Genomic DNA, 12,647 nt, shown 5'->3' with positions numbered 1-12,647 from the left:
ACCTTATGCCAGCCTTTCATTGGCCACTTCCTCTTTTTCAACAGCAAACCTTCCTGCTTCTCTGGCTTCTGAATATTTTCTGTCAATCCCCGCAAGTCTTCAACCACCTCCCAGCTGTCCTAAAGAATAAGAAAACGAGATCAAAAGAAAGAGGTGTACATTTTAAAACGCTGTGGGACAAAGAAGAAAATTACCCCCCACAAACTGATGGTTTGTCTTGCCTGTCTGTTGTCTTCTGATGAGGAGTTACTCTCTTTCCTTTGTGTAAATGGAGTCATGCCTGGTGTGGCAGGTGATGTCTTGGGAGACAGTGGTGCATTTTGCTCTTCTGAACTCATCTTGTAATTAACTTACTGTGGACACAAAAACAGTCAACACTCAACATCATGTGGCCAGCAGAGGGCAACAGAATCACAGACAAGAACAAGTGAGCAAGAAAGAGAAGGAAATGCCAAAAAGGAAAAACTTCAAAATATTTCGTAAAGTTAAACCTAAAGTTATAGCCAGTAATATTTGCATCATGCTTTTTTTTTCCAAAATAAATTATGTTAGTTGATGTACCTAACATTAATCTAATACTAGGCAGGAAAAACATAGTCAACTTAATAAAAAATCAAACAACTTAAAGTAAAAGTAAAACCCTGCCTTTATTTAGTATTCTTTATTCAGTATTCCGCTTTACTTGGAAATACGTCACAACACACGTTAAAACATCACAAATAAAATCAGTCGCAAGTTCAGGTTCACTGGGACTTTAGACGTCAACATACTGATATAATATTTATTATGTAGTATATAAAAGTAGAAATAAAATAATGTAAGAAATGCCAAAGACAAATGTCTCTAATAAAGAAAAAAAGAGATCACAGCAGTTGCAGCACAAAGGCATCAAAATAATAAAAAATACAACATTATGCATAAAACCAGTAGGATATGGTCATAATCCCAAATTATGATATATATTTATCACGGTTATGTCATTTTTAAATTTAATTTTTATTTGTGTGTGTCATTGAGTGCACAGGGACACGCTGTTCTTGTGCCCCTATCCTTTCTTCTTTCAGTGGACCATGCAATATGTTCATGTTCAAACTCTCTCTCACTCACACACACACACACACACACACACACACACACACACACACACACACACACACACACACACACACACACACACACACACACACACACACACACACACACACACACACACACACACACACACACACACACACACACACACACACACACACACACACACACACACACAGTAAGAACATCTGTTGTTCTCTCTCTCTCTTTAAATTTGAACTCTTTAAAAGGTCATGAAAGGCACACGTTTCATAATATGATAACATATGTACAAATATGCGTGTGTTGGGTATGATCCAAAACTACTACAGTTCTCCTCTACATCAGTAATGTCATAATTGTTCATGTCATCATGTGATCTTTTGAAAATGCGTTAAAAGCATTCTGAAACATGGGAGTGTCTGTTTGCATGAAATATGTTGAGAGGTGTTGCATGGTCTCTCCCACAACAGAACAAGAGGCTTTCAATCAATAACCAAACTTTTCAAATCTATTTTAAAAAGAACATATTTATGGAAGAGTTTCTAGATTTATTAATGAATGAATGAGCCATTTGTATAGCGCTTTCATATGTACTACTGTACACCCAAAGCACTTGTGTCAGGGATCTCTCCTCAACCACCTTTTATGGAGCGATCAGGTGATTCAGTCATCCACCCTGAGCACCTTAAACAAATCAAACATATACTTGCGCATCAGTGTGTGAAAGCTCATTCACATACACATATTTTTGTTGAAAAGTATGGCTCTGCTTATATTTGTGCATTCAATTACAGATACAAAATGACACATGAGCTTACAAAACAAAGTGTAATTTATCACTGCATTTTCTGTGCATGTCTGAATCGCATAAAGCATTTGTGAGAAGATTTGATACCAATACCTCCACAGGCAAAATGAAACTGACTGGACCACATTTTTTCATGGCACTTTAATTTGTCAAGACAACTCAAAACTTAGAACTAACATGTGAAAATATTATCTGACTTTTACTATTTTTATAAACATTAATTAAATGGTTTTTCATAAAAAGTCAGTCCCACTCCTATTTACACACTTAGCAAATACAAACAAAACATCCCACGCAAACTACTTCAGAATGTCCACCACAAACTAAAAAGTACTTTATATATGCCCACACCCAGCTACACACATACACATATGTGTGTGATGTTTAAATAGACTGTTAAATCTTTACTTTGAAGCATTAAAGAGAGATCATGTGGATAGGAGAAATAGACAGAGCGTCACCACAGATTACTAATGCTCAGGTCATTTGAGTCACCAGGGCAAATTAAATCTAAAAACTCCTCGTGTATGAGTGAGCCGCTCTTGCCGTGGGATAAATATGTTGCTATTCCACACAAATACACAGTCATTTTCCGAGCATTCAAGAGGGTCACTTGCTTGTATCTTTTTTTTAAATTTATGTATGTTTGAGAATCTGGGTGTAAATACCAGTAACTCTAGAAAGAGTGTTCAAACTCACAGTCAGATTTTTGTTTAGTTTGCAGAGCCAGACTTGTCTAAAGCTAGACTGAGGTATGCATGTAGACACGAATGCGGGCGAGCGCATCCGAATGCATGTTAGTGTTAGGGAAAAATTAATTCCTGTGGTTTAGCTTCCCCACGTTTGTATACACTACAAACATTTCAGCAGGAACTGCCCTGCACGCTAGGTTGTAAATATATGGTTATTTATATTTCTGCTAATCAGGCATAAGGTGTTGCTAAAACACATTAGTTGCTAATCTCATTAAAAAAAATCTACGTTTTTGAAAGGAAAGCCTCACAAAATAGGTGAAGTTCTCTTGTCAGGAAGATATGCAAATACAGAAAGGCAGGGCTTTCCTTCAACACTTTTTTTCATATATGCTGACAAAAGATTCAAGACAGTCACACCAGCACACAAAAAATACAGCGATAAGGGAGTTAGCCATGACGCAAACTGGGGTAAAAATCACTGTACCGCACATCCTTGAACGTAATACCGTTTTATAAATAAATCAATAACAAGAAGTATGATAAAAGGCAAATAGTAATTGTTCCAATTCATTCATTCATGTTCAAGACTTTGAAAAAAAGCTGAAAAAAAGTTTTTTGATCAAAATATAGTAAAACAGCAGCAATATTGTCAAATATTATTATAGCTTAAAATTATATTTTAATATGTAATTAATTCTTGTGACAGCAAAGATTAATTTTCAACAGCCATCACATCACAGAAGGGATGCGTTCTTTGGCTAATTCTATTTGTTTCGCATTTCTAAATGTTGTATTGTATACCTCAATCTTTTTAGATAATTGAGAGGTGCATACAAATTTTATTATTAATTCTGATTTGTTGCTCTTAATATTATCAATGTTGTATAATATTATTTGCAGAAACAGTGATTCAATATTTAAAATTTTAAAAAAAATGTAATATTAAAATTTTAAATTTATTATAAAGGTATTTATTTATATATTATATATATACATTTATTTTAAAAAAAAAATCTTTGTAACAATGTGAGTCTTTTGATCGCGTTAAAACATCTTTGCTGAATACAAGTATCAATTTCTTTATCTTAGGGGCCCCAAACTTATATTAATTAGATTTCCGAGCCAGTACTTTACATTTTAAGGCCCTGATATGCTCACGGCGAAGTTCTTTTGGTTCTTTACTTTGGGGTAATAAAAAAGTTTGAAATATGCGAGCAGCGATTTACTATTAGCAAACATCCTGGCGGCCTTGATCCCTGTTGTAGAGTGCTACACTCTGCATGACATTGAGCACAGGTTGCCTTGTCTCATGAGGGTGAGTAATGATGTAAACATAGAGAACGCCAACACAGTATGATCAGAGTTAGTTGTAATGCCAAACAAAACCAAAAACAATGGAAACTGCCATTGTCTATACTGACTTTTATGGTATGTGAAAACACAAAGACACTCACAAAGACACACAAAATATGAGGACCGGGCTCTGTACAAGTCAATCATTAACATCACATAATTTTGTCATTCCAGTAAATGGGCGAGGGCTGTAGGGTGAGGGCTGTGGGAACAGTGGCACAAAAGCATATTAAAGATACTGTTATGAGGCCCAAGGTATAAGCAAACTAAACTGCTTAGGGGCCCCTTGGCCACCAGGGGTTCCCCAAGACCACATGAAATGACTTTTTTGCTAAATGTTATTTTATGAGGATTGAAATCGCAAAATGGCTAACAATTACTAAATAAACTGAAAAATGTTGCGTTTTCTAATAAATGCATGGATTGATTCTGACAGCACTGCATTGCAGAGCAAGAAAAATCTGTGCTAAAATGTACTCATCAGTTGCTCGGTAACCTTTTTATGAATGAATTGATTTGAGAATGCGCTATGGTTTAGTGTGAAAATCTTGTCTGACATGCTGCATGTTTTGGACGGAGTACATAGCTTTCAGTTTCAAGTTGTGTAGCCTACATTTTGTTTTTAATTAGAAAATAATTAAACAGTTGAATTGAATGCAAAAAATGTAATTGTATTTCCACCTAAATAAAACCTCTGATTAATGTTTGAAAGAAATCAACATTTCTTGATTTTAAAAGAAGTCTCTTCTGCTCACCAAAGCTGCATTTATTTGATCAAAATTAATGACAGTAAAAACAGCAATATTGTGAAATATTATAATGTAAAACATATAATGTATAACATTTTTCTATGTGAATGTATAGTAAAGTGTAATGTGTTCCTGTGATCAAAGCTGAATTTATCATCATTACTCCAGTCTTCAGTGTCACATGATCCTTCTGAAATCCTTATATATATATATAACCCGTTACATATTCAGGTCTGACCTGTAGAACTGTAACCAGACCACTCTTGAGGGTTTTCTGTTACAATTAAAAACCATTTAAGCGTAAAACCTGACAGCCAGACATAAGCAACACAGCTACAACATTGATACTGGGTGTGTGAATGATCAAGAATTCACAATAGTCAATCGTATTGGGTGCCCAAGGGTGTATTGCTTCAGTCACATGATTTAGTAAGGGGCAATGAAAGCTTACCAAATGAATTATATTGGTTAGATACCGGCCTACACAACCTCATGTAATAGGGCTGCTTGATTACGGCAATATCCATAATATCATGTCATAATCACGATTATTTTTGAAAATCACAGCTAACAATTATTGGTGGGTGAGCCGTATTTTACGATACGAGTCCTTTTAAGTATCAGCTCACGTTCACAAATGTTGAAACTTCCGCGAAAAGTAATACTAGGTTAACTAATGTAAGAAGAAAGGTCTTCAAAGTAACTACATAAAACAAGTAAACACTAAACAGTCAGCAATAAAATCAGAAAAAATAAACTAATTACACACAAAACAGACAAATAAATAAAACCAAACAAAAATACAAATCAAGTTTTTCAGGAAGATATACGAAGTAAAAGTATTCAGATAAGTAATAGCCTAAAACTAAAAAATGTATCATGTAAAATAACTGCATATAATACTGCATAGTCTTACTGTTCACATTAAATATAAATGAATCCTTATACTTAAAGGGCATATTGCAGACGTTAGTGAGTCATTGTAGAGAAAAACAATGTAGGAACTAGATTTTACTTCTGCATCTAAAAATGATAGGATCAATATTTAAAGGGGGGGTGAAACGCTTTTTCATGCACTGTAAAAAAATATTGTTGGTTTTTGTTGTTTTAACTTAAAAAAGGAAGTAACCTGGTTGCCTTAAAATTTATTGAGTTTATTGAAATTAAAAATTTGAGTTGATACAATGAAGGACATTTGCTTAATAAATAGAAACTCTATGTGGTTAAACTATGTGGTTTAGAAACAAATTATTGTAACTAAACCACAAAAAAAATTAGATAAATCATGAAAATAGCACTATTTGGCATGTTTCACTGCGTCATCAGAAATAAAACACACAAAATTACTCAATATGCTTACAAAATCTTTTAATAGTATTTTAATAAAGGTTGTCGAATCTCAAAAAATGTTCATTGTATTAACTCAAAAATTTTATTTCAATTTAAAGCAATCAGGTAACTTTTTTTCTAAATAATTTTTTACAGTGTGCATACTGAGCTTTTTACACTGTTAAAGACTTGGATTCCCATCCTAAACATAGACAAAGTTTCAAAAACTAATGTTGGACGTTTGATGGAGTATTTCTGTTTTAAAAATACTCCTTCCGGTTTCTCACAAGTTTCTGAGAGTTTTTTTCGAGTATGGGTCGACTTGACGTTAATAGATCGGAAGGTCCTTGTATGGGCCATTCGGGCTCTTCTCCCGGTAGGGTGCGCGCGCGTGACTAGAGCGAGAGAGGAAATGCACGGCCATAAACACTCAGCTGCAGATCCAGTCGATCCAGGCGCCGCGCTCCACTTTATTCCTATGGGTGACTTCAACGCTTCAGCACAGCATTCCGGGAAGGCAGCGCTGCATTTGACCCGATTAAAATGCAGAAATGACGGGAAGCTTCACAACATCGCTTCAGTCGCGACGCAAAAGTGGATCTCCACCATTCACTGCTGTCAGGACTTCACCAAATCATACCAAAGAAGTGTGTTTTTGACGGAGCGGTCCCAGCGATAAAGGTTCGGTCCTGCTTTGGAAGCAGCCGGTGAGTAAAACTGCTTCAAATGTCTGTGCTGTTGGCTCGTCGCGTGAGTAAACATCAGTAAACGACACGATCGCGTGCTTCGTCATTCAAATGTGCTAATGGACTCTATTGTTGTTCTATGTACACTAGTCTGATGTGCAAAACCGTTTTGCTTGCTACTGCAAAGGTTTAATCACATACAATAGTCCATAAACCGAATCATGTCCTCATAAACTGCGAGTAAACACACACAAATGTTGACAGGCCAAAAAATACAGTACATACCACAGAGACGGACAACCTGCTGTTGCCGTTTCTCCCGTTCAATTTATTTCAGCCTCCGAATGATTCTGGATCATTATCTGTGATAGCCATGAGTTTCTCCACGCTTGAGGACGTCACCGCTTTGCGCGCTTGTCATTCTTTAGCTCCGCCCACACGATACGCCTCCAGGCGCTCGTTTTTTTTCCGGTACAGCCCATATTTCTTTTATAAATATAATAAAACTAAAGACTTTTCGGAGATATGAAGGATACAATACTACTCTATAGGTACTCAAGATTGACTGAAACTGAGTGTTCCCCCCCCCCTTTAATAATAATCATATGGCAGACCACAACCATACAATTATGACACAATTAGGGACAGGCCAGGATTAGACAGAACAACGATTAGGAGACAAATTGAGTTGTTGTGTGAGAAGAACAACAGAGCAGGTGTCTCGGTGAGAGACCAGTGTTAGATTATAGATATACTCACGTTAGCTACAGAATATTATCATGTATCAGGTAATAGCAAAGCAGGTATTGGTCATCTAGAATGAACAAATGACTGTGCATTTGTGTTAATGTATATGATACATACTTTGTATTCATCAATGTTGAAATTGATTCATGTAAAAACAACGGCAAAGAAGCATCACGTGTGGATGCTTATTCCTTTAATATAATCCTTTACAAGAGTATATTACAATGTTGAACTCCATCATATCGCCGGTAGTGTTGTAGTCAAGACCACCTAAACCGAGACCAAGACAAGACCAAGACTTTGAAGGGCCGAGACCAAGACAAGACCAAGACTTTGAAGGGCCGAGACCGAGTCAAGACCAAGACCAAGACAGGCCGAGACCGAGTCAAGACCGAGACCAATGCATGTCCCCACTTATGATAAAATGTGGAATATGCATATGATTGGCACTTCTCTCGTATGTGTGGGTGTGTAAGTGTACCATGAGAGAAGTTTTGATCAAATAATCAAAAGGCACTGCAGCTTTGTGGGAATTAATCTTTTTCTTCTATAAGCAAATAACACTTAACTTTCCGTCAATGGGAGGCACTGAAGACGACGTGTCCATATTGTTTACAGTCTATGGTGGACACAAACACCAAACTGACACTGACAGCGTTTTGTGTTTTGTTTTGTGAAAAGCGCTCACTCCCATTTTAAAACTCAAAGTTCCCTAAGAATGCTAATCTGGATGAGGTATTAATCTCAGACACAGTCCATTATGTCTTAAATGAATGTGAATAACAGGAGGTGGAATATGTATCATACAGATATGCATTAGTATGCTGCTTAAGCAAATTATTTTACATATGTACATATTTTTCATTTACAATTTGAAAATGTTATTGTGCAGCTTTATTGTGCAACAACAAGGAAAAGAAACCCTGTACTTGCATTTTTTGATTAACTACAGTTTGATTTAACAAATATCTCACATGTGCAGGGTTTTTCCTGGGTCAAAAATGGTCTTTGGTGGTGGCTGACAGACCCCCCACCCCCCACACCATTTTTTTTTTTAAATGCAACGAAACAATCATTTTTATTATCTTATGTTTATATCTCATATTATGTATGATCTCTTATCTTGATGTTTCTTTTGTTCCAACAGGTTGAATTGTTTTGGTATATAATCATATCAATTTTAGAAATAGCATTAACAGTTTACAAATAGCCACATTTTCTGCCATATACAATTTAATAAAATGATCAGCTAGCTAACAAAAAACTTTGTTCTGTTTTCACCTCACTCCAGTCTAAACTAAATGATTTTAGACTATTTATTTTACTACAAATTCAACATACATAAGCTGAAATACTGTGGATAGTTAAAACTAATAAATCTTACTCTCCACTCTTGCTAAATTGGGTAAGCACGCTTGTGTTCTCATTTCTGAGGTGTTCTGAGTAAATGATTAAACTGATTCGTTCAGTTCATTGTTGAACAGATCAGTTCTTATTACCGTCGTTAAAATGATTCGGTTCAAATGAGTCATTTGGTCGTGAATCGGACATTAGCAGACCCGTTGTGTGTGAATCACGGCTGTCAGAACATCGCGGAAGGTTTGTCACACTGAAAACACTTCATAACTGGATAGAAATTGTTTCCTGTTTATTTAATGTATGATTTATGTCAGCTGTTTAGCTGGTCAAACGTTTTTTGAGCTCAATTCACACCGAGCGGTACTTCAAAACAGTTGTCCGAACGCGCAACGTTCAACATGGATTCGGTTTTCTGAACTTTTGATTTAGCTTAATATGTGAAGTATCAGAGTATCAAGTATGTGCTTATTTTGAAGACAGAGAGAGTGCGCAGGGTGGAGTTCTCTGCTCTTTATATGCCTTCAGCTGTGGTCTTGACCGGTCTTGAGACAAAATCCTGAGTCATCTTCGCCCGAGACCGAGACGAGACCGAGTAAAAATGCGGTCGATACCGAGACGAGACCAAGACCTTTAAAAAGTGGTCTCGAGACCGGTCTCGAGACCAAGACCGATCTCGAGTACTACAACACTAATCGCCGGGATGATAATCTTCCAGTCTAAAGTGAACGCTATTCACACCACTGTGTGTGTGTTTTGAGGCAGATGCAGAAGTGAAGTCCCATCTTCAACTGCACAAAACACCACCATGCAGGTTTCCTAAATTTCGGTAGACTCGATGTCCTGACAGGCTGGACACAATATGATAAATTGAAATTGATGATACATTGCTATAGAAAAACTACTGAGAATAGACTGACTCTGAATTCCAACCTATTCTGCACTGAGCCAGTGCAGAAACAGGCAAACAGCAGCTCCCTCTCGTGACGTAATATGACACAATGTTAAAAAAAAAAATTGTTTTTACAAACAGTCAACAAAATTATAGAGGTTAAATGGAACCTAGTTGATATGTGATCTGTATGGTCCAGGCCCCACGGTTCAGCACACGTGATTAGTGGATTAATTGCAATGTTTAACCATTCTGTGGCCTCTGACCAGTATGGCCTCCTAATCATCCCCATATACTGATTTGCTTTGACCCTGTCTCCTCTCCACCAATAGGAACTGGTGTGGTGGGCGTTCCGGCGCAATATGTCTGCCGTCGCGTTATCCAGGTGGATGCTGCACATTGGTGGTGGTTGAGGAGATTCCCCCTATATATAAAGCGCTTTGAGTACCTAAAAAAAGTGCTTTATAAATGTAACAAAGAGTGAAAGTTTCATTTTACCACAATTATTGTGTTTTCATAATCCTTATTGTGACAAGGCCAACATTCCTTTTATTTGAATCTCTTTCACTTTCTCAAATTGCACATGACATCTACTATAATTTTCAACTCTGAAAGAAGGCCACATATATGTTTTATATTATATTGTAAAACACAGCAGTTTGTTTTACAATATGATTTTGCATGAGTACATTTGGAAAAAACCTATAAAAACAGCTCATATGCCATACACGTGTTTCAAACCCACTTCAAACCACCTCAAGCACCATGAAAGTCCCAATAAACCCCAGAAACTGTGACAAATATGACAGGGAACAATATTTGAAAGTGTTCCTCCTTGTCTAACAAGATAAATAAATAAATAAAAACTACATACATTGAGGTGTCAACTTCAATGGATGACGCAACACAATATTTGCATTTATGGTGCAAGCGGTGGTATACAATGTTAGTTTGTATAATGACAACATCAGCAACCTTTCACTTTCATTGTATGAAAGAAATAAAAGTGGATTGTAACTGAAGCTGTCAGTCCCTTATACATTCTGCCTAACATCTCCTTTTGCCTTCACAGAAGAAAGAAAACCATACTGGAACAACATAATGGTAAACAAAATGATGACAGACGTTTGTTTCATTTTGGGCGAACTGTCTCTTTCAGTCAATACAATCATTTAAAAACCACCTGAAGTTGAACTTAGCCACATTAAAGTAATGATGGGGAGCAACATTTTACGACGTCTCCAGTTCTCTAACATTAGATAATAACAGAACTACATGCAATGAAAATAAATGAATACACACAATATTTGCATCCGTGCGTGCCGCCATCAAAACGCTTGTGTGTGGGTCCCTTGTTGTTGCCACAGCAACGCGATGTGCCGATGACTCTTAACAAACTAATCACAGGCTAAATGACACCATACAAACGAAAGTGAATTGTGACCCGAGGACTTCTAAAATCTTCAACCTCAAAACAGAAGAGCTTGCGGTGTCTCAAACAGTTAGAGAAAAAGATTTAGTAAAGGAACAAATGTGTCAAATTAGGCCTATCGATGAGTCAGTCTACCCATGATGAGGACAGGAAGTTTTCAGGGTTTCCAAGGCGAAAGATTGGCTATCGAGGCTGAGATATTAACAAAACACACTTTAACAATGCCTTACGTGCTATCTGAATGATCGTAAGTTTTCTAGGTAACGTTAAAAACAAAATTAGACACGAATGCCCTGCGCTCTGAGTCAAAATTTGAATGCGACGAACTCGTAATCACGACCTAAGAAGTGGGAAGTAGGAAATTTCCGATAGTTGGTGAAGGCAGCATTACTATATACATGTTTTGGATGCACATTCACGGAATGTCAAAAGGAGGTCTCACACACGGTAACAGTGGCTATGAATCAATTACAATACTTATTTTACATAAAGCTATGATGACTTGTTTTATCATTTAAATATAAAAGGTCTCCCTGTGTAAAATGAACACAAACTCAGTGCCTACCAGTTTGCCAGCCCAGGTTCAGTGACAGCGTGGCTCGGCGGCTCTGTCGTCGTGTCACAGACGGTTCACTTATAAACTCTTTATCAGCACATTTATACTTTGGACCAAGTGACTGTCACCGGTTTCACCATCCCTGTTCTTCTACCTGCCGAAGTCAGATCTTAGGTAACTTCGCTTCTGAGAAGATTATCGTGAGCGAAATGTCCGTGACGCACCGCTGTAATCCGAGAATGAAGGGGAAGGTGGAGGCGACGGCAACCGCAAGTTTTAAGTTTACTGTTTCCAGCTCAGGTTTGAACCTCGAAGCTGTGTTTTGAGTTCCGCGGTGAGGCGAGCAGGAGGGGGTGGGGCATCATCGTGATTGACGTTTAGGGAGCAAATGAAAATCCACGTAAGAGTGGCATGTCGCCCTATAGAGAGACTGCATTTTAAAACGCAACAGAGACCATTACGTAATTCAGGTAGGCTACGCCCAGGTAAGCAGTCTTTCCATGTATCTGCCTGCCTGTTTGTATGGCAAGCCGTTTTAGCTTATGTTCCCAGCATTGCTTGTCATAACTGAATTTGTATGCCTATTAGAAGAATTAAATAAAAGAGCTGTACAATTAAATTCTTACTAGAAACAAATACAATCAGAGAGCTTTTCATTTGATTAGTAGTAGCAATTACAATATAAGAGAGCTCTCTTATTCAATTAGTTAGCATTACAGTGCCTTTTTACACCTGCCACTTCATGTGTTTTTACTGATCATCTAGCTATCTGATTCATGGGCGTCGGAAGGAAAACAAATGTGGGAAGGTCCTCTCTCTCAGCTTTTTTTTTTTACTGGAGTAGATGCCGTTTACATATACTGCTGTTTACTAAACGTCTGATTGGGCCAGACAAACTTAAAGAAATCACTGAATCATTTAAATAGAAAGTCATTTATTGTCAATAAAAAAGTGTTTATCGGTTAGGGGT

The 12,647-nt window shown here is 37.1% G+C and overlaps 1 protein-coding gene across 2 annotated transcripts in view; it reads right to left on the bottom strand.

Moving 5' to 3' along the window:
• Positions 1–12,016, bottom strand: part of osbpl3a (oxysterol binding protein-like 3a) — a 33,278-nt gene extending 21,262 nt beyond the window's left edge. For both annotated transcript variants that reach the window (XM_067426016.1, XM_067426017.1), the window contains exons 1-3: positions 11,687–12,016; positions 222–353; positions 3–119 (exon numbers count right to left, since the gene is read on the bottom strand). In XM_067426016.1, the coding sequence (XP_067282117.1) occupies positions 3–119; positions 222–338 (234 nt within the window). In that variant the 5' untranslated portion in view covers positions 339–353; positions 11,687–12,016. The remainder of the gene's footprint in view (positions 1–2; positions 120–221; positions 354–11,686) is intronic.
• Positions 12,017–12,647: the final 631 nt, after the last annotated feature.

Source organism: Pseudorasbora parva, chromosome 19, assembly GCF_024679245.1.
Source record: "Pseudorasbora parva isolate DD20220531a chromosome 19, ASM2467924v1, whole genome shotgun sequence".
NCBI lineage: Eukaryota > Metazoa > Chordata > Actinopteri > Cypriniformes > Gobionidae > Pseudorasbora > Pseudorasbora parva.
This window is presented reverse-complemented; position numbering and strand designations above follow the sequence as displayed.